Raw genomic sequence first — 27,399 nt, forward strand, 5'->3', positions numbered from 1 at the left:
ATTTTCACCTAGCGTGGAAAGTCGCAAACCCACGCGGAACCGTACAAGTGTGTCTAATTTGCGTCGCTACGAAGTCACGCGAAAACAAAAATGTTGAAACTCTGCCGGGTCGAAGACTTATATGTGGCATTTGTACACTTACAATTAGAGGTGTGCACCAAGAAACGTTGAGCTCGTAGGGGCCTTTCGGAACTACGGCCTTATTACCTACAACAACGCAGAGTGGTATGCAAACTGGCGAGTTTAAATATGACCGATCGCTCTGTGAGCGATTTCAAGTTATCCGGAACGCGTCGTGGACGTCTCTCAAACGCACACATCGCGTTGCGGATGTTTTTTTTTCGTTGAGCGACTTTGAAGTTTCGCCGTAATTAACGTACGTACAAAACGCGAAAATGTGGAATGTCGCGCTGGAAAATGTATTTCTGAAGAATTTTTTAATATTACAATTAATCAAATCGAATAAAGAATAATAAAAAGTTAAAACATGGACCGATACGATATATAAATCAATATGAAGTAAGAAGTAAAAATGGAAATAAAGAATATAACAATAACAGTAAGGGTGTAGTCAAGATGGAGGAGGGGGGGGGGGGGTGCGCCGCCTCGCTGCTTGTAGACAAGAACACTTTCCCGACATAAAAAGTTTCAATAATTAATTAGTTACTGCCACAAACTGTTCTTACTGGATTCTTTTTACTCATTTCTTGTTCCGGATTTCACTGTAATTAATCGCGGATAGCCGAGCCGAATCTTGAAACAAAATATTTCGACTGTAACAAGAGAAACGAATAAACTTCGATGCGGACGCATATATCACGTTCCGGCTAAAGTGTTGCGCGCAAATTTATGTTTCTTTTTCATAAGGGAGGCACATTGTTGATACGAATATGTACAGCATTAAAATCAGTTGCGACTCCGCTTGTTTACATTACGTTATTATTATCAGTCGATGCTGTCCCATCGTGTAATCGCAATAACATTTATATTACATCATCTGTAATGTCAACACTTAATAATACACTTAATATTACATATGTAACATCGCATAGTAACATTGCAACATGTATTGTGCATTCACGCGTCCAAATCTCTCGCCTAAATACCCCGTTTGATAATTACAATTGACTATTGTTGCACACCGCGCTGACGAGAGAGGACAGAGCTCTTTTTATCATCCCCGTCGTAGCACATTAAAAAGCTTACTGTTATTTTTCGCTGCCCCATGCCAACAAGATGTACTTTACAAGCGCATTTTCTCGCTCGTTATCTCGTTCACGCACGATGATCTTATGAGGTACACACGTATACAAAGTCGCCGTCTTAAGGCCTTTCTCCACGATGCTAGAACTTGGAGCAAGCTGGACCAAGTTCTAGCATCGTGGACACAGACTTTTATTGACAGAAACAAAGGACATCAGAAACTGTCTTCGTATCTTTATTACATTCAATCTCGGCTGCATTCTATTTTGTTGCATTTGTCGCATTTTCTCTCTCGCTGGCTGCAAAATTCTATACACAAAATACGCATGTAGAACCGTATGTACTTACAGCGTTGCCGTCCGTTCGTGCAATAAATCCTCCTGCTCCTCGTACGTTTATTGTTACCCTGTGTGTTACGCGCATCCAACTCCGACTGGACATATTTCGTGCGAAACAAATAGGGATGATTTTATCAAGTATCGAGGTCGTGCTATTGCAATCAGCGGTATAAAAACGGACCGCGCGAACGAGCGCGAACAAGCACGAACGAACGACTCAAGCTGCGCTCGGAAGCATCGCCCCAGTGTATTATTTCACCCTTGTTACTCACCCAATGTTAAACAAGGATAAAATTATACATTCTGGTGATGTTTCCCAACGCAGCCTCAATATCGCCGGTGGGTGCAGCGACACCGCTCGCCCTCATTAAAGCGATTTATTCATTCGCGCTCGGTCGTTCGGCTTGGATCCACCTTAAAAAAAAAGTAAAAACGAAAAGAGATCGAATCGCAAAACGCGGGACATCCGTTCGGAATATGAAAACGCTTGTCGCGTTTAGTCTCGACGTCCTTTCCGGTGATCGCGACAGAAATCGCATTGCGGCGATGCCATCATTCACGCATCACACGACGCGCGCGGCGCGCGATAAATGAACACATTGACCAAGCTTAATTTGTACCCTAGACATCCATTTCGACACAGTAATCTTATGCGCACGTTGTTCGTACAGGTTTGCCTAGCGGTGCGAAAACAAGTGGTCGCAAACGACCTGGGATCGATCGACGATATGTATATAATATTAAGGGGATCCCTCAGCCATCTTTCTTGCCGACCCAGTCAAATGTAGTTCTTGCGCTTGTAATTCTTTTTGTTGGCGCTTTCACGCACAAAATAATACCAGGAGAAGTTGCGGGCCGCATAGCAGAACATTTTCATACTTAAAACGCTCAGTCGAGAAGTCTAATAATAAAAAAAATTGGCATTATCTTGTGCCTGAAAGTCAATGAAAAGAATTACAAGCGCAGAAACTATTGTATATTTGACTGTATCGGTAAAAGAGATGGCTGAGGGAATCCCTTAAGTTCGTGTAACTCGCATACACGTAAAAAAATTAAGTTGACTGAAGTAGCAAACGATATATCACTTTTCTCTGTCGTAGCAATAAACGAGGTTGTGCATGTTTCATCTCACTATCGACGGATAATATCAATTCTTTCCCTGGGCCATTATACTGTTTCACGTGACTGATAATAAAACGTCGCTTGAAAGTAAGCGTCGACGTAATATCATCATTTTCCAAGCGAACGCATTTGCACGAGAAGAACTCAATCTCGTAGCCCGAGCGGCGCTCGAAAAGACTTGGAATACTTAATTTTAACCCAGAAAGCACTAACCAACATAATATCAACGTAGCATCAACATAACATCAACGTTACCATAATCAATATTAGAATTTCTTACTCGGCGATGTAACTGTTTATGTACAACGTGTGTTATGTTACATTTGTCTCGTTGAGTAAGAAATTATAATATTGACGTTGCGCAGCCGTTAGTTCGCTGGGAAGTGTAATTTATTAAAAGTTTCGGGGACTTGATTTAAAAATATTGGTAGCTTGAAGAGAACCGCGCTCCGCAGGAACGCGAGGGACGTCGTGTTTGCGTTGCGCCACGATTAATATCGTCGTCAGAGCGATGCGGGACAGTGAGCTGCGAGCGTCAGATATGTACTTGTTTGTGATGCGCCGTCGACGTCGCCTTCCGGTTGCCGTCGTCGAAGCGACATTTCAGAACTCCGAATGAGGTCGCCGGGACAGCCACTCGGCGATCGCTGAAATTTCGTGCACCCGCTTCTTCAAGCCGCGCAGCGCCGGATAACTCTCTAAGGCGGTCGCACCGAAAATGTTCTCAAAGTTCTCCAACGCCACCGTGAACACGAAGTCCGCCCACGTGGTCTGCAAAGCGATGGGCGACTTATCATTGAGACGAAAGTTTTTAATTCATCGCGATACCAAGGGGGTGGGAGGGGGGGCTGCTTTAATTAAAAGTCCTGGATACGCGACACTCCGGTCGAGTTCCCATGGCCGTTCCATTCGACGGCGAGAGTATCGAACAGCACGGCGAATAATATTCTACTTTCGCTCATTTTATATTCCTCTACACATAATTTAGTTTGCTTTAAGGGGGGTAGAACAGGGTGACGGGCCGATAAACATAGGTATTTTTGGGATTTTTTTAATGCAACATAATGTAACAGTTTTCTATTTAATTATGCATAAACTATGACTGTCAAAGAATATTTTTTTAAAATTTGATTCCGTTTGGTGATGTTCAGGCTGGTGTACACGATTTCAAATTAGACGCCTTCGAAAAAACGATATTGTGGCGTTGGTAGCAAATTGGTCGTACGCTTTATCGGAAACTAAAAAACCCAAAAATAATTTAGAAACTACATATGCATGGCTATTACAGTACGTAGGAAAATTCAAAATTTTTGAAAAATAACAATGGCAAGCATATGAAAAATACTTAAAAATTTGACAAAACTTTTGTCGAAAAAAGAGTTAAATCAAATCGAATCAGTTTTATCAATCAATAAATGGCTATGTACTGTAAACGAGAAAAGCGTTTTCACAAAATGCAACCTTAATCAAGTCGATTGGATTGTTAGATTTTCTGATTTGCTGTCAACGTGGTAAAAAAAATGTCGTTTCGAGGAAAACGCGTTTAATCTTCACATTACTTGTACTTATTGTTAGAAATAATGAGTCATTAACTCACCGCTATTCGGTAATTTCCTGGAATTTCGTCCTAAAACTGTGTAGGCATGTTCTTCAGATGTGTATCTATCAAAATACGTAAAAAAAACTCGATTTTTCCAATTCGTCACCTTGTTCTGCCCCCTTAAAATTGAAACCCCAACGGTACATGAGATTCTGTACGTTCGTAGAATGTACTAAGAATCCTAGATAGCAAAGAGAATCTGAAAAGGATTCTTTGTGAATTCCCGAATTGTGAAATAAATTCCTTCTGTATGTTATTTCTGTTTTAAAAACATTCTCGAGAGTTGGAAAAAAAGTTTTTGCGTCGTTAATTCTGGGCTCTTTTTCGAACACGAAAGGAATTCTATTGAAGTTTACTTCGAAAAGATTACGTTAATTGGAGAAGCATTTTAAAAAGTGAAGTTCCTGTTTGAGTTTGTAACAATCGCATTTGGAAATGTACCTAATATTCTACAATGACAAAAAAATTTCTTAACATACATAAATTTACTTAAAATTATTTTTTATACTGAAGTAAATATTTATTCTATTTAAAGAAAAATATCAAATTTCAAGTGAATCTGTGTATTATATTAAGTAAATTAATTTAAATCATTATCTTTTCTACATTCAAATAAAGATTTCATGAGATATAGAAAATGGTTTATTAAATGAAATAATTGTTTTTGTTAAATAAGAAATCCGATTTTCTTCGCTGTGAAAATAACATCTTAGTAAACATTTTATAGAATTAAAATAAAATTAAAAAATTTTAAACTATCTATCCTTTGATATTTAATAAATGCTTAAATTAAAGCAATGCATATTTTAATTTGTTTATTATTTTTTAATTTAAGTTATTAAGCTATTAGGAGCCAACACTAACGTATAATTTTTTTAAATTAAGACATTTTTTTTTATCAGTGTAATATTCTGAGAATATCCCTGTAATATCCTATACTTTTGCGATACCCTCCGAACATTCTCAGACCCCGCACGTGCTGTTGGGATACCTAATCAAACAAACTCGTGTAAAGATCGTTACTGAGATTCTCTTTACCGTAGAACCGACCGCGTAACCACCGTTCTCGGCAACAGTCTGCTCGAACTTATTCAGGTAGAACGGTATCGTTTCCTTCAGCAGCTTCGCCTTCTTTTCCTCCTTCTTAAAATGATCCTCCTCCGTGCGATACTGAAAGATGACTGGAAAGCAAATTGTGCGCGTGTTTCCGTGGCTCGTCAAAGTGGCATCGCGATATGCGCTGGTGTGGTCCTGCACCTTTTGCACTTTTTGCATCTGGAACTGTCGATTTATGGAAACATTTGTGTAATACACAAATTACAAGGCTTACGCGTGCGGATCGAAAGTGTCCCACTAATCGGACTAAATCAGAGAGCAGGCGTGGTATCATTGAAATTAAGTTTAGAAGCCTAACAAAAAATCTGCTCATTCGAATCAGTTATCGGTTACTTATTCGAGCGAATAGATTTCTTGTCAGGCTTCTAAACTTAATTTCAACGATACTACGCTGTTCTCTGATTTACTCCGATTAGCGGTACACTGTCGGTCTGTACACAAAAGCCACATAATTTGCATATTACGCAAGTGTTTTCAAGAATCGATAGTTCTAGGGGCAAAAAGTGCAGAATCACTCCAGCATCCCCTTAAAGCGCCCCATAATTATCCGAAACACCCTCAAAGGCTGTTTATCGAGCGGCCGATAAGCGGATCAGATTCCGAAATCTCCGATACCAAACGATCCCGCGATCCCAGAATGTCTAATTAAGCGACACGAATTGGAGCTCTCGCGCGCATTAAACGCCGGCGGCGAGTTGCTCCACGCTTTTCCGGAGCGGGGCCGACAGCCGTCCGCTCGATTATGTGACGACCTCCGGGGAGACCTCCGGGAAATATAGGTCGCACGAGATCGCGCGTGTCTTTCAGAGAAACGCGAAAAGAGCGGAGCTACTTTCGCGCCCGTCACCGAGCCGCCTGCATCCCGGAGTTTTCCCGGAGATTTATGCCGGAGCATCGCACCCCGCGTTGCGCACTTTTTCCCTCCCCATCTCGGTCGGCGTCTTCGGGCGGACCGTTTCGTTTTCGACGACGCGACCCTCCGCGCCTCTCCCTCTCTCTCTCTAGAGAGAGAGAGAGAGAGAGGGTGGGAGAGAGGGAGGGAGGGAGAGAGGGAGCATCATCGATCGCGGCGATCGATTCACCCTCGCGCGAACCTGCGAGGCCCTTTGACGGGGCTTGATTAAATTGCGCGGTGGTGTCGAACGACATTCGAAACTTTCGCCGTAGCTGATGCACACCCCCAGAAAAGATTTCCAGTTCCAATGTTTTTACATTTCGATCTGTCACAAAATCGACACGGCGACAATCATATTTATTATCGAGAAGGGTATATTTTTATCTTGAATCTAGAATAAAAAAAAAAAATGTTGGTGCGTGCGCCGTGTCGCATCGTGCACAAACACACCGTGAGAAGATTTATTCTAAACGCAAGAATATATAAGCTTAAACTTATTATACGGTACCCTTATACCTCGATAAGTCAATCTTATTAATTTTTTTTTTACCGCATAAGGTTGCGATAAGCTTGAATATGTCAGGAGTTTTGTCTTGTTATCAGAAATCCCTTCTGAGAGGGTAGTGGCGATTATCCTTCGGAAAAACGGGAAATCGCGACCCGAGACGGTATTCGCGGCCGAAAAGGAATATCGATTCGGTGCATCGCCGAGGCAGAGAGGGGCGGACGGTCGTAAGCGGCTTTCCGGAACCGTTACGGACTCTGCACCGGGCATATGTATCACTTACATTGTTTCAGGTCTCCCAAGGTATCGACCAGCACGTCGCACAGCATCGATTCCCACTCGTCCTTGCCCGCGAGATTGTGCTCGCGGGCCAAGTAACGCGCCACGGCATTGCTCTGCGCTATCGGCTTGCCGTCTATCTCCAGAACTGGCAGCATCCCGTAAGGCATCGCTGGCAACAAGAGAAACCAATCGGCGGGTCGTGCTTAAGTGGCAGCGAAGGGTCTCGAGCAATTTGTCTCCGCTCGAGCTATCGATAAGAACGTTACTGTACGCCTCCGACTAATTTTAGGAGTTGTTGGAGCTGTTTCGCGTTAAAGTAATCGGTGCGTGCGGTTTGCTAAGGTGAGACAGAGGGATGATACGGTTGATTTGGAATTGAACCCCCGTGCACGATCCAGTCTCGTAACCTCATGCTTGTATGTCTCGGTGAAAAAAAAACTCATCCGGCAATCGAAAGATTGGGTTTGAAAGATAAGGACTATATATGGTTACTGGCAGAAATATTTTAAAAAAATCAGATTCTATTCCATTGTAAATTCATGGAGTTGACCGAAAGAGCAATTTTTGGGCCAGAAAAAAAACTCAGAAACCTGACGTGCTGGGGAAGTTCTGCGGTCAGATTTGTTTTCAGCGGTAAAGAAAGATTTGTCTACTCTGTCTTTTGTAACTAACAAAACCCAAAATTTCGCAGGCCTGTTATTGTTACATTGGTGACAAAAATCCAGTCCGATCGAAGAATGGCATCTTCCCCAATTGTATTAGATTCATATCGGTTGCTCATTATTATTTATTTCGTATTGTTTTTCAGAGTGTCTCGTACATATATTTTTATTACAGCTGGAACGTTTGCGTTCGACGCGAACTTAATTTTCAATGGGCAATCAAAATTAAATCTTCTTCGTCACACTTGGAATCTCTATGTTGCGGGTGAATTTAATTTCTAATTATAATTAAATTAGAATTAAATCTCCTGCGTAAAGTTGCACCAGGATGCACGTTGCAACAAATTTACATGCTGCGCGAACAAGTTGTTTCAACCTGATTTCTGGCACTTACACTTTTTAAGCTCCGGCCAGCGATCGTTGGAGATCCTCTCGTCGATATAGTCGATGCCCGCGTAGGCGAATATGTAGCGAATATGCTCGGCACGACCTCGTGCATTAAAGTAGATCAATTTGTACTTCGGCTGTTCCTCAGCCATCCTTCTTAATTGCGATCTGAAAACTTTCGAAGGTGTCAGAGAAGTTGCGAGTTCAGTTTCAGGCTAATTACCGCCGCTGAACTACTTTCAACGCGAGTAGAAACGGTCCCGATATGGTCAGAAAGGGCTGACGAAATTCGTAGAATGAGACGACACCCCGTTCGCCGACATTAAATAAAGAGTGTCGTAATTTCATCTCCAGGAAATTTCCATTGCAATCGTACTTCGGTATTGTTTCGCGCTATCTCCAAAACTTTCATCCGAGCGCATTCGAAATCACAGAATTTTTCGCGAAAACCTCCATAAAGGTAGAGATAGAGCGGAGCTATTTTGCCCAGTTGAAAATTGAAGAGCACTTCCCTATCTCGCAAATTTTTTACTTGAAATAATAAGAACAAACAACGCTCGTTAAACGTACGAACAAATGTCTTAAAGTCAAGAGCCAAAAGATAAGAGCAATACAAATTGTTATATTCAATAAAAAAAAACGTTTATTAACGACACACAGTAAACGTTTCGATAAATAAACGAATAAATAAATTGAAAATTGCGAAACGGTATTGTAAATATTGTATGAATAACGTGAACGAAAGAATAAAAAGTCGTCACTGCTCGTATCCATTCGCCATTGTTTTTGTGATACTCGTACTTTTTACTTCATTTTTTTCTTCAACCGAGCGAAATATCTCTCCTTACATAATTTCTCGAAAAATGCGAGACAGCTTTGCGCGCTCGCAGCATCGCACGCTCGAAACCGCGGCTGACTTTCGTTTCGACCTTTCGCCCAAAACGGAGATGTTCTATCTTTGTGGGCGATCTACGTGGTAATTCACAGTATTGCCTATAGATCCTGGCCTGTATGATCTATCTGGAGTATCTCCCACCGCGGGCGGTCGACTTGTTTCGGAGAGTAACGATAGGGTTGCGTGATTACGTGCGTGCGAACGGCGGGGGTTTTATCAAATTTCGGGGATCGGGGATTCGGCTCGTTCGCCGCCACAGATAAGCCGCGGCATAACCGGCGAACGCGAGCGAACTTCCTGAGTTTCCTTCGGCAAATCGTGGGATTTCGTGCGTCACGCGTATATGAATGTATACGTGTTTACGAAGTCGCGCGCGCGCATTTGTGTATGTGTGTGTGTGTGTGTCGAAGCATATTGTGCGAACACACGCGCGCGCGCTGTCTAAACGTTATTGACTTACCCTACGCGTATATACTATATACGCTTATATTTCGCATGTCAACCACTTTGCGCCCACCCGTTACCCATCCCCAAAGTTCGACGTGCCGTCGTTCCCGATCGCCATTATCCCCGCGATCGCGCCCGGGTATCATCGGCCCGTAATTGTCGGCCCCAGTTCAAATCGGGGGTGGAATTACGCGATTTAACGGGGTAACGCTGCATAATTCATGTTACACGCAAGTCGACCCGAGACGGAGCGGCCGGGTTTAAGCCCGGCGCGATTTCGCGTGCTAACGAACTCGAAATGAGAAAACTTGGCGAGAGAGTTTGCCGGTCACGCGGCGACGATGTACCCCGACCTCCGCGCGCATCTCCGTCGCGGAGGAAGATCCCCGGGCGATAATTATTTCATAATTCCACTTTAATTGTGTTCGTTTCTTTTTATCACGCGGCGTAGGATTATTCCTCCCGATGGTATTGATTTCCGAACCCGTTCGATCGCGGAGAACCGCGCGAGCCGCGTCCTCGGTCGAAGCTCGAACTAGCCACTGCCGTGTAAAAGAACAAAATAATATTGTTCGGCAAGAGCGTGGGAGGAAGGTGGGAGGGGAGGGCATTCAATTAAAGTTGTTCCTTTCGACGGCGTGTTCTTCTCGGTTCGGAAATTGCCTCCGATCCGATTACTTCCGATCGCAGGAAGGGCCATTCGGGGGCAAAGGGTTTCATTTTTCACGCGCGGAAATCGCTCGCGCGACTATACAAACGCGTGAAAATGTTCCCTGGCAGGAAATTAAGGGGATGCTGGAGTGATCCTGCGCTTTTTGCACCTCTTGCTCCTAGCGCTGTCAATTCGTGAAAACGTTTGTGTAATATACAAATTGCGTGGCTTTTGTGTACAGACCGACAGTGTTCACTGAGGAACACCTCAGTGAATAGATTTCTTGTTAGGCTTCTAAACTTCATTTCAATGCTACCACGCTGTTCTCTGATTTAGTCCGATTAGTGGAACACACTGCCTGTACAGAAAAGTCACCTACTTTGTATATTACACAAATGTTTGCACGAATTGACAGTTTTAAATGCAAATGTGCAAAAGGTGCAGAATCACTCCAGCATCCCCTTAATCGCGAGACTCTCGATTAAACATCAAGGGCCTCCAAATAAGGGCGCGCGGGCATCAGCGGGGGGAGGGGGGGGTTTTCGATAAGAAAGCCCCACTTCCCGGCACTTGGCCGCCTGATTCCGTCTTCGTACTGTCCCCCGAAACAAAAACGGGCGTGACCCAATTTCACTCCCTCCATAACAACAGCCGCGGGGGGGGGGAGGGTTTTAAAGAATGGATCTGTCTAATTAACGGGCGCCGGGTGTTAATTTACAGCCCGCGGAACCAGGCGACTGTGTGCGTACGGACGATGACGTTTATTGATTATCGCCTGGATGGAATGCTCCGTCGCCCGACGCGGGTGTACCACCCTCCGATCGAGGGAAGCACGTGAGCGCGGGCGACATTGTTGCGCGAGCTGTGCAACGTGTCCGTCGCAGAGAGCGGATACAATCCGCCGCATTAATTCGACGGATGCGGGCGCGAATCGAGTGGGTATAATCTCTCGAGGCGATTGGAAACCCCACGTTCCCAGCATCCCGAGCCCGTTCTCCAGTGATGCTCGCTTTCGTTTCTTCTTCCCGCGCTCTAGGGCCGGTATTCACAGCGAGATCTTATATATTCAGGACCGTTTCAAGATCATCTTCCGATACCCCGTAGCCAATGGGATATTCCGCATAGCGTCTTTAGATAAATTCAAGACGGTCTCGAATACAAGATCCGACTATGGATACCGGCCTAGAATCAGGCTGCGGAATATACACCCAGAGAAAAGATAATTTAGTTAGGTTAAACAAATGGGATGCGTTGAAATAAAATTTCTTTGAATCTACTAAATCTGTACTTCTACTAAAACATTTGCTAGATTTGAAGAAATTGATATGAATTCTCTTAGAAATTCCAGGCTCAATCAAATGGCATTTGGGTTAAGGTAAAGAAATTATTTCTTTGAAATTAAATCAAAGTCTAGTAAGGTCAAAATGCAAACAAGCTTTTCTCTGGGTGTATAGGCCGTTATTCATAATTCTTATATTTAAAACCGTCTCGAGTACAATCTTAACCCTTGTTGGTCACTTCCTGAGAATCACGTATCGATCACACAGGGCTCCAAGTGACCCCACCGACTTTTAAACGGTGTTTACACTATTCGTTCAATTTGAATGAAGAAAAATTACAGAAGAAATTTGAAAGTTTGTGTAACAAGTAGAATTTTTATGAAAATTTTAATTTTAACATAACTAGGGTCAAGGTCAATTCTCAATTTAGAACTTACAGACAATAGAGCTTTAAACTTGCGTTACGTTGCACAGCGACCAACACAGGGTTGAGATATATGTTACAGACCAATTACAGAGCCGTATTAACGACTTAAGGCATCGCTTGAAACGATCTTAAAATAAAAACGGACCGTGGCCGATATTTATAATAGTCCGTTCTTATTTTAAGATCATCTTAAATAACGTCTTGAGTTGCTAACACGCTGCTCTGTGATTGGTTTGCAACACATTAAGACTGTATTTAAGATGATTTTAAGTACAGGAACGGATTATGAATACCAATCTAAGAGCACCGCCCATAGCCCTAGGATTTCTTTCTCCCGCTGAAGAGAGACGCGTGTGTCTACGTTAAAAATATCACTCGACACACGGCCGTTTCTCGCGACGTGCGACGATGAGGAAGGAATCGATATCGCTCTTCAATCCGTAAACTCCATTGGGATCGGACGGACTTTTTTTCTTTTTATTTTACCAACAGCGTCGTCCCGATTTCGCCGAGATAGCCGACGATTTAACGCGGTAACATGCGCGAACAGACAGTTGGAGTTGAACGTCGGCATAGGTCGCGCCGATGGCCGAACCCCGGTAACCGTATTTGACGTAAAATCAATGGCTCGTATCTGCGAAAACATTAATTCGGCGCGTGGGCGGACAGCTGGAAGGGTGTAAGGTATAAAGGCTGAAGGGGGTATTAATGTTGACGTTGCGCCGACGTTACCTCCGGCGGGACCGGCCGCCGCTTTTTCCGCGCGCGGGTTCGGCGAAAGTTCGCCCCCGTGAATTCATTAGTCATGCCGGGCCGTCTCGGCGCGGACGGCTCGAGTTTCGGATGAAAGCGAGATGATGAAGAGCCCGCCACGAAATTATCTCGACGGGGAAATATCGATCTGATACAGCGCCTCCCGCCCCTCGAGACTCCGTCCCACGGATCGGCCCTTTTATCCGGAAGGGAATCGCTTAGCGAGCGTTCTCGCCGACAAACCAACGACGGAAGAACAGCAGTTCTATCCTAAGGCCGGTATTCCTAGTCGATTCTTATTTCAAAATCATCTTAAGCGTTGTCTTAAGACGCTAGTACGGCACTGTGATTGGTTGAAAACACATACTTGAGATGATCTTAGATATAAGAACGGACTATGAATACTGGCCTAAGTGTCTTCACGACGTTCGACGTCATGCATAATCTACAGGATGAACTTTATTTTATGTCCCAGTCCTTTGCCACGAAAGATGGATTGCCTCATTAACGCGTGCAGACAAGTGAAACTTTTGACTTGCCTGTACATCACTGTCAATCAAAGCAGCTGTCAATGTGTCGTTCAGTAGATTACAGTTGCGCTACAGACTCTCTATTCAGAGGGTCTTAAAATTGCAGCCCGTAATCCGTCCCTTATGGTAAAAGGCTGGGACACGAAATAAAATTCACCCTGTATAATATCGACACTCTCGCGAATCGAAACCCACCGCGCGCTATTTTTCATCACGTCTCCTTGTAATCCTTTCTGTCTATTAAAGAGCGCGGTAATCGCATAACGATCTCTCCTAAGCAGGACAAGAAGTCATTTGAAAGTCAAGAGCAAAATCGTTAAAAAGTAATCATTTTTAGAACATCAAGATATGTCATTTGACACTTTTAATGAGACGTAATTTAACTTTTTTCCCCGCTACATTTTGATTTATCGCTGACTCTCGCGGAGAGAACGCTAAATTTCGTTCATGCATGCGAAATGATCGCGCAGATATTATTATATTTTACGAATTTGTAAAAGTATTTGATTTTTGAAGCGCTGATATCCTGACTTTTCATTCATAAGATACAAGATAAAAATTGGATATACAAATCTTACAAAACATCGAATATTGTACCTTATCATACAAATCGTACTCTTATCATAGTAGTATCATTTTTGTTAAAACGTGTTTTTTGTATATCCATTACTATCCATTACGACCATATTTAACCCTTTGAAGCATATACGTTTTTCCTCTCAGCCGATTTTTCTGAATCCGAACACTTTAAGGGTTTTGGGTCGCTGATTACGATTCCGGTGTCAGAATTACAAAGTTCAAATGCAGATTTTCAGCCGCCATGTTGGATCCGTCATTATAAATTTCGTAAATCTGACCTCACATGTGTAATCAGCAACCCGAAGAATTTCCGAGTACCGAGTTCCAGATAAATCGATTGCACTTTTTGCAATTTTGTCTCTTTATACTGGATCCGTTATCTTAAATTTTCAAATTTTCAAATTTTGACTTCAGATTAGAAATCAGTGATCTCAAAAACTCCCAGATACCTAGTTTCAGAATATCGTTTAGAGAAATAATGTTTTTACTACAGGATATTTTATGGAAAATAAAATTTCGTAATTAAAGCTTAAACTTTGTGCTGCTATATTCAGTCAATCGTCGATAATTTTAGAATCTCGACCTCGGATTCAGAATCAGCAAACCAAAAGCCTTCTAGATATGAAGTAGTAAAGACACCGTAGTGAAAGAAGTGTTGGTTTTTTAATTTCGGGAGGTGTAACATGTTACACTGTGCTTCAAAGGGTGAAGTCTTAACATACGATTACGAGTATCAGAGATAATTCAAGGTGAAATTATCGCGAGCCATGTCAAACGGCATCTTTACTCTCTGAAGTCAATCAGTGGATTATCACTGAAAACAGTGAATTTACGGGGAAAACATACTGTTGAATTAAAAATGTTTCTCATTCATCAATACTGATGTTGTTTCGACCATTTTAATTCAATTACACCGATCGTGTTGATTATTAACATCATTCTGTCTGCGTAGTCACTGATTTGCAGTTATAAGTATTGCGATTTTCATATAAATGACTATTCGCTGTTTTCAATGATAATCCACTGATTGACTTTTAGGGAGTAAATTTCAAAATTACGCAGAGAGACCGATATGCTTACCACGTGTCTAATTAGGGTTGGCACAACCCCAATAAATAGTAATATCTGGGACAGCTATATCTGTGACTGTCATACCCACATTGGTATGACAAGTAGTCGAGACAACTATATGCATTTTGTGCAGCAATCTTAGAGAATGTTGCAACACAAAGCAATGTAGATGCCCCCTGCCATTCATACGGCAACATTTTAATTTTAGTTATTTTTGCCTCAGCCGGTCTTCCCGTGTATAATTTGATTACTTCTCTGTCATGATTGACCGATACCTCCCCGATAGTAATTTGCGATGTCATTTTGACATCGTCGAGATCGCTCGTCGGGTTTATCTATATTTGTATTCCGCGAACGCGGCAGGCGGCGCGTAATTCCTGCCTCTCCCGAGGAGACTCGTCGAGTATTTAGAGTCGCGTCGTCTCTCCGCTCTCGAGCGGAATGTTATTAATCTCCCTCCTGACGTCGCCGCCAATCTTTTCCCCGGGAGAAAATAAATTTAGAGTTCGTTGAAGGGATCTGTCATTAAATCAGCCGGGGTCGCCCCGGAACTCTCCGTGTGTTCGTTGAAACATACGTATTTTCCGTCGTACTCCTGGCAATATTAGTATCGTCGAGAGCAATAAAAGTCCCCTCGCCGTTCGCAATTTCCCGGGAGATACGGTAATCGGAAGAATTATGTAAGCAGCGGAGGAGTAAGGTTCCCTGTTTCCTCGGCTCCTGTAAATTAGCACCCGCGAAATACGTTTGTTCTCATTTTCGGCGAGCGCGGCATTCCGCGATATTCTCCCCCGGGGCGCGAATTCGCGATTCCCGCGGAAGTGCCGTTTTCGCGAGCTACTTCGATACCCGGCCGTCTCGATACGGAGACGGTTAGTCCCGTTGGCCAGACGCCAAACTCGATATCGGGAATATTGTAAGGATCGCGAGCGAGAGGAAATATGTTCCGCGCGATACTCCTCTTCATCTCCCCGCACATTTGTCGCCTTCGCCGCGCAGCGAGCTTTACATTGTTCTCGAGAGCGAAGCTTAACTTTCGTGTACTCGAGACGAAAATTAACCCGCGGGAGACTCTCTTTTTCCCTTCAAGGAGAGATATCGAACGTTTAACGCCGAGGAAAGGGTGGATCGAGCGGAATGAGAGAAACTGCCGCGACGCATATGCACGTACATGCAAGAGGATTGTGAATAAACAATGAGATATGAATATGTATCGCGGAATTTCAGTTCCATCTGAAAATTTTATATTCCGCGCACGAAGGAACGCGAGAGCGATGCGTGATAAATTTACGAAAACCTATCGATCCGCAAAGCCGTTCGAATCACTTAGAAGCTGCACTGAAAATCGTCAATTTAATACGAACTTATTCACAGTCAAGAGACCGATTGAGTTACAATATCAGTCAACAATTTGTCAAATATGTTAAACATTTATCCGCTAACATCATTGACATATTTTACAGATCTACTCGCGTTAGACCGTTCCATATCGCGCACCAAGCGTAGCACGTAGGAGCGAAAAACAAACTCACTACAAGTAGCGAGCTACAGCATGACGAGTCCCTTCGCGCTACCGCGACTCTTTTCGGCCCTTAGGTGCGGCAGGTGTGCGAACGGGCGCCCCGCGGGAATGACGCCGAGCCACTCGATCGTCGGACGAATTTCAAACTCACCCCCGGCGCCCTCGTACGAGCCCGCTACCACCCCGAGCGAAGGTGTACTCGTGCGCCGAACACGGGGCCGCGACTGAACCGTCGTCGTCCCGACGGGATCCTGCGCGGCGGTCGGAGGAGGACCAGCGCTTTCCTTCGGCACCACTTGCGCTCTGCTTCGTGCTTGGGCACTACTGCGAGTTTCAGGCACCGACGGGCACGATGCGCAACCTCAGAAAATTTATACCACCCGCCAGATTCTCCACCCCCTTCGCGAGCTGCACGGGGTGGCCGTGGGGTGGCCCGGAAACTCCGGCCATCCTTGGGCTCTCCTCGAACGGATGACTTTTCAGCTGGGAATTTTGCTCGTGGAAACCGCGGAAAAGTCCCGGTGAATCCCGGTGAATCGAAATCGACGGCGTTCGACGACCCGTCCGTCGGGCGCGAGTTAAGAATGGCGGATTTGTAATTCCAAGACAATAGTTTTCTGCTCTAAGTCTTTGTACTCTCGAGCAACGCACGATACTGTGCTACGTTTCAAGACTTAAATGAGCTTTCGCAAACGATATTTGCGAGAAATAAACGTTTCTGTGTAAATACGAAAGTAATAATTTTGTACGACTACTAATAAAATAAATTAGGATATGATGACCATAGTTTTCTCAAGATGCAAAAAGCACTTACTTTTATTTTTGTTACTTTTAAATGGCGTTTGCCAGGTTACTTTACTGAAGCTTAAAGTACGTAATGCTATCGACGTTAAAGGAAAACTATTTCACAGAAAATTTATATTAGTAAAACGTCACAACACGAGTATTGGCCATCTTTCCAGACTTGTAAAGAAAAGACGGTCATAGTATTATCCCTTTCTAAAATAGAGATGTTACCGGTGTGTTCTCTCGAAGCGCGGTGTGCTTCGCTTCTTTTAGATCGTGTCATACTTCAACTTTTTGTTTATGTTTAATGTGTCATGTGTCTTATCAGTTAACTATTATTATACTAATAGCCTAAAAAGAAATCTACTCACTCAAATAAGTAATAGATTAGGTAACCTATAGCTTATTTGAGTGAATAGATTTTTTGCTAGGCTTCTGAACTTAATTTCAATGATACGCTGTTCTCTCATTTAGTCCGAACAGTGAAACACATTCGATCTGTACGCATAAGCCTTATAATTTGTGTATTACACGAATGTTTTTACCAATCGACAGTTTTAGGAGCAAAAGGTGCCAAAAGTGCAGAATTACTCCAGCATCCCCTTAGGCGTTTATGGTTCTCCAAGGTGGACGGAGCGGAAGTATCGCGCGATAACGGATCTCGGCCCCCCCCGATTCGGTAAAATTTGTGTCCTTACAGTCGGACGCGCTGGCAAAATTTCGGCATAATGTGGCGCGAAGGATTCGAAGTACCGAAGGATTCGCAAATTGGATTCGCCAGACAGCGACGTAACTTTCTACCTGAGCGCGCACGCCGAAGAAAGCGAACACACAGAATAGCCACCGCGTGCCAGCGTGTCTCCGCAAGCTTACGTAACATTTATTTAACAATAAAATGTCGTATGATTTCAACGCGTTGTGAAATTAATTGGTCCGCGCTTTTGATTTGAGGTAATCTCCTTTAACGAATCTCCATATAATTCTACACACACGCGCGCGACGTAAACAGCCACGTGAATAGGCGAACTGTACGTCGAATGTTATGTCGTGCTTGGGTCAGTTAATTGGTCAGACCAAGCTAGTTAGTTTCATTACGTTATCTCCATCTTCGTGAGTTTCACACAATGGACGCCTCTTCCAATATCGGGGTCACTAGGTTCGCTCGCGCAGCTTAAAACCCTCTTTATCGCAGTGTTTACTGTTATTACAGTCAAAACAGAAAAAAAATTAGGTTTCAATGTCGAGATCGACGCTGACCAAACTTCCAGCGGATTATCGGACAAATTTCGAACGACATTTAAATCGCGACGCACAAATTGCACGCGGACACAAATTTTACCGAGTGATTCGTAAGTCGCTCGAATGATCGGACAATTTGAAAAATTACTATCTTGTGAGATATGTAAAGTGAGTAAATAATGAGTGTAACAGTTGCTCTAGTAATAATGGAAATTCGTGTTTTACAAAAATTGATAAAAAAACCCGTTTTCTCACTCTTGTTGCGTAACTAATTGTTTCTATTTGAAAAGTTGCGAAAAAGCAGAAAAATTACAAAATTAGAAGCAAGCCGCTGACTTATTGTGCAAGGTAATAATTTTATCTACGAGATACAAATATACTGACGAACGTAAATATACACCTTTAATGGATGATCCCAATATTACCCGCTGTAACAGTTGTAATAAAACTTTTTTACAGTGTATACCACTTGCGTTTCTTGTAGCATAGAAGCAATTTTCACTGTGATAAAATTGCGAAAAGAAATTCGACCTCGCTTTGTTGAAATCTCTCTCGCTCTCTCCCCAGTTTAAATACCTGAGGAAAATCCCAGGGTCGTTAATCCCGGAAAATATCAAAGGCCAGAATAATTGAAAGAGAAAAGTCAGACACAGAACCGACGGCGGGGAATTGGCGCGTTGGTTACTTCTCTCGCGGAGGATTACGTAAATCCGGCGTTTCCACAGAAGAATAACTGGGGACATCGTTAATGGGTCGCGGTAAAGTGGCAAAGAATTGCCGGCCGTGAGTGCCGCGCGTGCCCTGATGAAATCCGGCAGGGCCTCTAAAACGCGGTTCTACCCGCTCGCCTCGCAGATGTATTTTGTTATCGCTGCGAACGAACTAAGTGGCAGTTTAGTGCAAGGCTAGCCGGCGATGAGCGAAGCCATCAACGGCGGCGATTCCGCTCGCGCGTTCTCCACCGGCGAGGCTGACTCAGGGGCACGGACGTATCCTGACGTAAGTGTATCGACGATCGATCGGAAGCCACCTGAGAGTCCGGCGCGGGACACCTTTCCGCGCTCGCGCGAAACTTCTCCGAGACGCGCAGATTTACGAGGCGCCGCGATAAGGAGGCAAGCGTGCTAATGACTCTGGAGAATGTACATTTGGATGGTGTCTCTCGGAAGCCCTCGGTCTTTATTTCGACGATAAACCCGGCGACAAATTTCGGGGCTTATCACCTCCCGGCAATTAAGCCTCGAATATCACGCGTCGCGGCCTCCGAGACACGCGAGATTCGCCTGAATTTAATTTCAGCGAACAACAGCTCCCGTCGTTCGGCCGCGTTTTAGAATCTCGCCCGTTTATAAAGCGTAACGCTTTCACGCCGGGTATTATTCTCGAATGGATTTGACGCGCGCGACTCGCTGAAAACGCGTGCAAATTGCAATTTCACGGGGCATCCGTCACCGTGACAACCGTGCGGTATTTTCCTTGTTTATTTTTTCTCCTTCGCGCGGAGCGCTGTTTTAAATCTCGCGCTCGCGTCAACGAGAAATTAAATTGCCGCTCGCGCAAATCATCAATACGGTAATCTTCGAGATGTGTAATACGAGATTTGTCGTACTTTTTCGTCGTATTCTTAATCAAGGGGCGCAAAAAGCCGTGGGAGATCAAAGGTTTCACATACTATCGACTGGAGTTACTGGCGACAAATTAGATAGAAAAGACTAATGATTTCCTTCTATAACTCAGTTTGGACGTGCGCGCGTGTGTGTGTATGTGTGCGTGCGCGTGTGCGTATGTGTGTGTGTGTGCGCGCGCACTTGTGTGTATGCGTGTATTATAATTTTCCATTCTTCAATTCCAGTTGTATTCTTCAATCACTTTATCAGAACACGCCTAAAGCACGGGCTTAATTAAAATCTTTATGGCTGCGTTTTTGCCGACAATCCTCGCGTGCGATATGACGCATTTTTCAAATAAACCCGCGATAACACCCTAAGCGCCGATCATAATTTCTTCCCGACGCTTGTGTATTTAGGCTCTTGCATCCCGCTATTTATGGAAAATAGGGAAATGTACGATACGATAAAACCGCTGATCACTTAATAAGCCGCCAAACTGGCGGACGGTTTTACGCCATTTACACAAATATTAATAATTATCGCGTAATTACACGATTTAATATAGACGCGCATAATGATATTGACGTGTCTGCATTTAAATTGTAGATTGAATTTTTGGAAACACTCGGCAACTTTCCGACTCGCTCGGGACGCGTTGTCGTTCTTGCGACATTCATGTACAAATTACGACGGTATCGAAGTTAACGATAGCACGGTTAGCTGTCGTTAGTCGTGGTTACGTTCGTTACGAACACGACGAAATAAACTGATAAGATTAATTGCTAATGATTGGATAAATAACAGAGGACAAATAAAAGTAAGTAACTTTCGGTAAGGAGATTAATAATAACGCGAAAGAGCTTCGAGAGCTCAACGCCGTTGACGTAAGTTACCGTTAGATCAATCTTTAATAAAATATATCATTTAATAACTAATTAAGATATAGAATTATCAATCGGACCATTTCGACTTCGCTTTGAACCACCCTCAACGGTGCGGCAACAATTGAAGCAAAATGATCTCTCGTTCTCCGGTGCAAAATAAGCGAGTAACTTCTACATTTGGTCTAAAGATAACGTGACTTTCCACAAAGAAATCCGAGTGAAACTAATAATCATACTTTGCTATACGATCCAAATGTGGTGATAATTTGTAGCGAAGAAACATCGAGGAGCAATACGGTTTGTAAGTAAAGGACGCCGTTACAATTGAGTCAATGATGCGCTTAAAAGACAGTCCTGATCCCAAATGACAACCGTCTCGTCCGGCTGTCAAGATTAATTGCGATCGGCACGTAAAGTGTGACGAGGAGATATTCTAGAAAATTCGCTAAACTGCGTCATTCCAATAACTGACGACTGAGAAAGACCTTTTTAGCAAACATATCGGGAAATTACTAAGACGCCTCGTTCGATACGCGACTGTTCGTCTAATTACACCAGCATTATTTGAAATTGTAAACCACCTCCTTCATTTACATTTCTCTTATTTTCGTCTAAAATTGATTACAATGCATTCTCGCTTCGGAAGGAGGAATCTATCATGGATCTCTTATCATTTTTTGACTGTGCTGAATTTTACGTTTGATACTCAACTATTTTATGTTCTCGACTCTGGACACATTCTTTGACTTTCTGAAATCTCGTTTTCACACACTACCCATACAGCACGCATGTCTAAAAAATAGACATTAGATATGTATGTCTAAAAGGCGACTTAAAGACGTCTTAAAGATGTCTTTTAGACATGCGTGCTCTATGGGTATTAGCGTTTTTCATTAGCAGAACTGGTGCACACTGAGTGCACACTACACAGTTGGAAAATTTGTGTTTTCTTGTTAAAAAAAATGCCGGTTAAAATTTTTGTGTTAAACGTTTAACACATTCATGTGTTAATTTAACATATTGCTCTTGTGTTAATTGACAGCAAATGTAAAATTATTTAAATAACTGAAAAGAAATGTTAAAACAACACAATGTCTACTCATTTTTTAATATGACACAATACATATGTTCTATATTATTAATGACAAGATTTATCTGTTGAAATTTACAGAATAAAATAGTGATTTTATTCTATATAAGTAAGAGACATTTCGAACCGTCATTTTTTACTTATTACATCTGTAAAATGTAAAAATAACATTTTTTAATTCATTTTGTCATTAAAGTTATGTTAACTTCACACAAAATTTATTTCAAATTATTTTGAGATTTGCATTTATTTTGTGTTAAAATATTAACAGAGTATTAGTGTGATCACTTAACATATCCGCACTATGTTAAGTTAACACAAAAATTTGTGTGGACCGTTTGGGACATGTGATATCTGTTAAATTTAACACAAATTTTTCAACTGTGTAAGACTTGTGCATAGTCACTTCTTATTTTAAGGGTGTAAGTACATTTTCAAATACTTCTTAGCCAATAAAATGATCTATACAGCATCCGTACGGATCAATTTTTGGCTAGATAGTTTTTGAACGTGTATTTAAGACGACCTTAAATATAAGAATTAACTATGAACCAGCTTTAGTGTGCACTCAGTGCGCACCAGTTCTGCCAATAAAAAAACTCTATATATTAATTGTAACATTCATTTACGTTACGTTTGCTCTCAATTATGATACGGTCTCTTTTACCTTCGTTTTTTTGACTCGTATGGATCGGTGTTCTCTTTTATTATAAATTTCTTAAAAATTATTTTGCAATCTACTATCTTATCTCTATTGAATTAATTTTTATTCGTGTTCATTGATTTATTGGCTGATGAAGACTTTGTGTAGACAAAATGTTTCGCTTATTATTTTTTCTCTAGCACACTTTGAATAATTTCTTATTTGCCGTTTTCATTTTGCTCGTTTAATGTCCCTTCCTCATCTTATTGCTTATAAACCACGATACACGCCAGATAGATGCGACTCGCAACGCGCTCTCGTCGAACAATTTTGGGAACCGAGCAGATTTTCCCTCCCCCTTTACCGCCGTGTGGCGTATTTCACCGGTCGATCGGAGCGGGAAGTGGGCGGGGGAGGGCGAAGGGTAAGTAGGATAAATTGAGAAGATTAATCGCAATCTCCACGTAGCTCGGGTTGCACCATTGTTCGACGAGCGCTCCGTGCCTCGTCTTCCCTCCCGAACTTCTGAAACTGGGTTGCATAACGGCTCGAACGGTCGAGAGCTATACGTGTCACGCCAGCTAGTTAGCCTGGAATCGCAGTCTCGGGGCAGCATCGAAATGCAGGGCGTCCATTTGCCCGGGGGGGAAAAGTGCCCTTTAATCGGATTCGCGCTGCTCGCACGCCATGTTGGCGAACGCCGCCCGCGCGCATGGGCATCGTGACGTGTATCCGAGGGGCATCGCGCTGAAGAATTCACCAGCGTAAATGCCAACTTGATTTCCTCCCTCATTTGATTTTCATTCGCCCCGAACCCGCGCGAGAGTCGCGTCCAAGCTAACTTCGGAAGACGATCGCGAATCTCGTTTCCAGATTAGGGTCTGAGCAGAAAGTTTGTCGTAAGTGTTTACGATTCCGTGGTAAGACGCAAGTCGGTGCCGGAAGTCAACGCACAAGGAACTGCGTCGCAGACGTATGTCGCGTTTATCGCATCGCAGGGCGACATACGTCTACGACAATTCTTTGTGCGTTGACTCTCGACGCAGACTTAAGTCTTACGACAGAATCGTAAACGGTTACGACAATCTTTCTAATCGCGCCCTTAATCGCGAGCGAACATTGTCGCTTTCTTCCCGTCTTTCTCTCTTTCCTGCTCCTTCCTCTCCGCGGATTCGCGTCTCGCGAGCTCGGAAAGGGAGGTAAGCGCGAGATAAGCAAGGGGATGCTGGATTGATTCTGCACTTTTTACACCATTTGTTCCCAGAACTGTTAATTCGTGAAAATAATTTTGTAATATACAAATTACGTGGCGTTTGTGTACGGGCCGACAGTGTTCCACTAATCGGACTAAATCAGAGAACAGCGTGGTATCGTTGAAATTAAGTTCAGAAGCCTAACAAGAAATCAATTCACTCAAGTAAGTAATCTACAACTGATTCGGGTGAATAGATTTTTTGCTAGGCTTCTAAACTTAATTTCAACTATACCACGCTGTTCTCTGATTCGGTCCGAATAGTGGGGCACTTTCGATCCGTACGCATAAGCTTTATAATTTGTGTATTGCACGAACGTTTTCATGAATCGACAGTTCTAGATGCAAAAGGTGCAGAATCACCCCGGCATCCCCTCAACGGCGTTTTGTTCACGGGACGTTGATGCTGCGCCAGCGATTAATTTTCCGCCGGCGGAACGCTATATAAACATCTCGCTATCGCCGGCAAACTGCTCCCGAGCATCCCGTTGCCGCATTCATATTCACGTCGTCGTCGTCGTCATCGTTGTCGTCGCACGTCGCGAGAGACTCACGCTAAATTATAATGGATTAACGGGATGGAGATCGACGACGTGTGTAGTTACCGGCCTTAATGAGCGACACGATTAAAACTTGGCTGAGCGCGATACAATTCCGCCGCCCTGCCGTCAAACGCTGTCCGCCACCGCCCTTCAACTACCCTGAAAACGGCGTTGATACGTAATTAAGCTCCGCAGCTCAGCGAGGACTGTTCTCATCAACCGTGTCGTCGCCTCCGTCTCTAACGTCCCGGAAATACCCTCTTTCCCTTTCTCGAAAACGCGAATTCTCTTATTCCGGATTGTAAAGCGTTTTTAAAAGATGTAATTTTCGTTTATATAAAAGGAGCTCATATAAAAGAGAGTCGGGGTAATCACATTAATGAGAATTCTTATTACGTTGCGTAAATGTATTCGCAAACGTTAAAAATTATTTTTAACACGAATCGAGCTAATACGAAGCGGCATTGTCGATTTTTACAGGGAAAAATTCCACAATCCTCTCGTGTTCCGACTAATCTTTTTGCGTTCAACGATGAAATGACAAGTGTCTCGTGCGCTGTGAGAAAATTTCATGTAAAATTACACAATTGTTAGTGAGTAATATTGGAACTATTTATTAAAGGTATATGTTCACATATAAATTTATGACTCGTAGATAAAGTTATTACCTTATATAATTAAGTAATCAGCTCACTTTTAATTTTGTACTTTCTCGTCAAACAATTACTTTCGCAGCAAGAGTAAACAAACTGTTTGTAAAAGTATAATATAATGCATAAATTTATACATTTTTATCATTACTAGTGCGATTGTTACTCTTATTATTTATGTAACTTTAGCTACTTTTTTACAGTCTAAATTACACTTCTGTAACAATTAATAAAACAAGCTTATCGAAATCTTGAGACGATTGTAGACTCGAGTGCTTCGCGTATCGCTGTGGTTTCCGGAGTACTTGCGTGGTCCCGATATTTGTATTCGCGCCATCTCCATATTTTACAGAGACGCTCAATAAACGCCCGGGGGGAAGGCTGTGCAAACAAAGTTGCCTCCGATCCGATCTCTTTTTATTACCTTATATAACAGGTAAACAGCTTGCTTTTAATTGTACTTATTGGAATTTTTGGTAATTCTTCATCAAATATAAAAGTATTTACTTACACGTCAAAAAGTACAAAAATAAACAAAATTTTAAAATATATAAATTTACATATTTCTATTATTAATAGTGTAATTGCTACACACGTTATATGTGTAATTTTACGTACTTTTTTTTTACAGTGCATGCTTGGTAAACGCGAGTGGAGAAATTCGTTTGCAGGGGGTTCGAAAAATCAGGCAACGAGAAATTCGCGAATGTCGAAGCCTCGAATGGACCTATGTTGTCGGCTGCCCGATTAAAATCGATCTCTCGTCCCGTTCGCTAGCCCCCCCCCCCCCCCCCCCGAGGGGCTACAAACGATTCGATTCCGGGAGCGAACGGTCGTTCGATTTCCGCCCGGCAACTCGGCCACTTGACGGCCGAATTAAAAAGCGCTTAAACTTACTTTAGCGATGTCGGGCGATCGTCCGCTCGGTGGAACGATCGATTCTCGTCTATCGCCTAAATTGATCGCCAATCTCGAGACGACGTCCACGAAACTTCCGTTCTGCATTTAAATAGCGGCGCCCGACGCCGACGTTCACTCTCTCAAAAAGGATTTCCGATGACAAGATAAAAAATATTCATGTTTAAACTTCATCACAACCTCGTGTAGAAAAAAAATAAAACGGTATTAAGATGAAATCGATAATTCTTATTCTTTCTCTCGAATTAAATAAGATTGACTCATTATATTGAAATAAGGGTAACACATATATAATCTTGTGCCTGGCATAAAACTTCTGGCATTGTACTGTAACGCACACATTAATTATGTCATTCTAGATTTAATAGTTTTCCAGTTAAGATTAAAACATTTCTTTCTCAGTAATAAATATAATTGTCGCTACCTGGGGAAAAAAATGGAAAATCTAATTATATATGTCTCAATCATGTAATATCCAATTATTCAATTCTAAAATTCTAAACGTCCTATTAGGACATTTAATTCGATTTAGTTAGATCTCAATAGATGTAACCTCGAACATTTAAGAAATGTGTCAGATCTCTGAAGATCTGATGATTTTAGAATTGGGTCTCATGAGATGTAATTAGATATTACACATGATTGTGATATATTAGACTTTTTATTTTTTCCCGGGGTAGCGACAATTATATTTATTATTAAGAAAGAAATGTTTCACTCTTAAATGGAAAATTCTTCAATTTAAAATAAAATAATTGATGTATGCGTTGCAATACATTAACAGAAGATTTATTCTAAACACAAGAATATATCTTTAATTTATGTACAATTTTTAATTTACACATATAATATGTTACCCTTATTTCAATATAGTAAGTCAATTTATTTAATTAATGTCCTAGTATAGGACATTTAATTAGATTTAGTTAGATCTCAATAGATGTAACTTTGAACGTTTAAGAAAAGCGTCAGATCTCTGAAGATCCGATGATTTTAGAAGTGAATCTCATGAGGTATTAGATATTATATGACTGAGACATATATTATATAATGAGATATTTACATTTTTCCCGCGTACACCAATCCTATTTTATGACAGATCCTTTCTGCGGGCACAATATGAATTGCACGCGGGAATGGTCCCGGATAAGGACGGCAGTCATGCCGTTGACAGAGGACACGGTACAATTGTCAGGATGATCCTCGGTCGCGACTGTCGGCGGGGTGGAAGATACCGCGATGCAAAACCGCGACAAAACCGCGGGGCGCGCGCGGTTGACAGTCCACCGAGCGACATACGCGAAAATACGGATGAAAATAAAGTTATCTCACGCCGTCGATAATTATGCGGCAAACCATGCGTGATAGACGCGATTTGCCACCGTTTACGTTTTCATCGCGCAATTAACGGCGAGAGGATAACGCTCCCCCGTTGTATTCGGTCTACGCCGAACAACGGTGACGCGCGTTAAACGTTATCTTTGCATCTGAGAATCAACAGCGTTAATTCCAACCGGTG

At 42.6% G+C, this 27,399-nt stretch overlaps 2 protein-coding genes across 7 annotated transcripts in view; one reads left to right on the top strand and one right to left on the bottom strand.

Moving 5' to 3' along the window:
• Positions 1 to 2,394: 2,394 nt before the first annotated feature.
• Positions 2,395 to 26,987, bottom strand: LOC105567887 (glutathione S-transferase-like). 6 transcript variants are annotated; one of them, XM_012023134.1, is made up of 5 exons: positions 26,944 to 26,987; positions 8,118 to 8,285; positions 7,063 to 7,230; positions 5,302 to 5,444; positions 2,395 to 3,434 (listed from the first exon to the last, which is right to left on the bottom strand). In XM_012023134.1, the coding sequence occupies exons 2-5, from the start codon at positions 8,260 to 8,262 to the stop codon at positions 3,267 to 3,269; spliced, it is 624 nt and encodes a 207-aa protein (XP_011878524.1). In that variant the 5' UTR covers positions 8,263 to 8,285; positions 26,944 to 26,987; the 3' UTR covers positions 2,395 to 3,266. The 6 variants fall into 6 exon arrangements, with proteins under 6 accessions (XP_011878524.1, XP_011878522.1, XP_011878521.1 ...); XM_012023132.1 differs by lacking the exon at positions 26,944 to 26,987 and adding an exon at positions 16,418 to 16,703 and having other exon boundaries at positions 8,118 to 8,278; XM_012023131.1 differs by lacking the exon at positions 26,944 to 26,987 and adding an exon at positions 16,418 to 16,703.
• Positions 19,170 to 27,399, top strand: part of LOC105567886 (organic cation transporter protein-like) — a 42,359-nt gene continuing 34,129 nt past the window's right edge. The window contains exon 1 of the mRNA XM_012023129.1: positions 19,170 to 19,290. The gene's annotated coding sequence lies outside the window, so the exon portion shown is untranslated. The remainder of the gene's footprint in view (positions 19,291 to 27,399) is intronic.

The sequence above is a fragment of the Vollenhovia emeryi genome, unplaced genomic scaffold (assembly GCF_000949405.1).
Source record: "Vollenhovia emeryi isolate VEMERY1.0 unplaced genomic scaffold, V.emery_V1.0 DF939133.1, whole genome shotgun sequence".
NCBI classification, from domain to species: Eukaryota; Metazoa; Arthropoda; class Insecta; order Hymenoptera; family Formicidae; genus Vollenhovia; species Vollenhovia emeryi.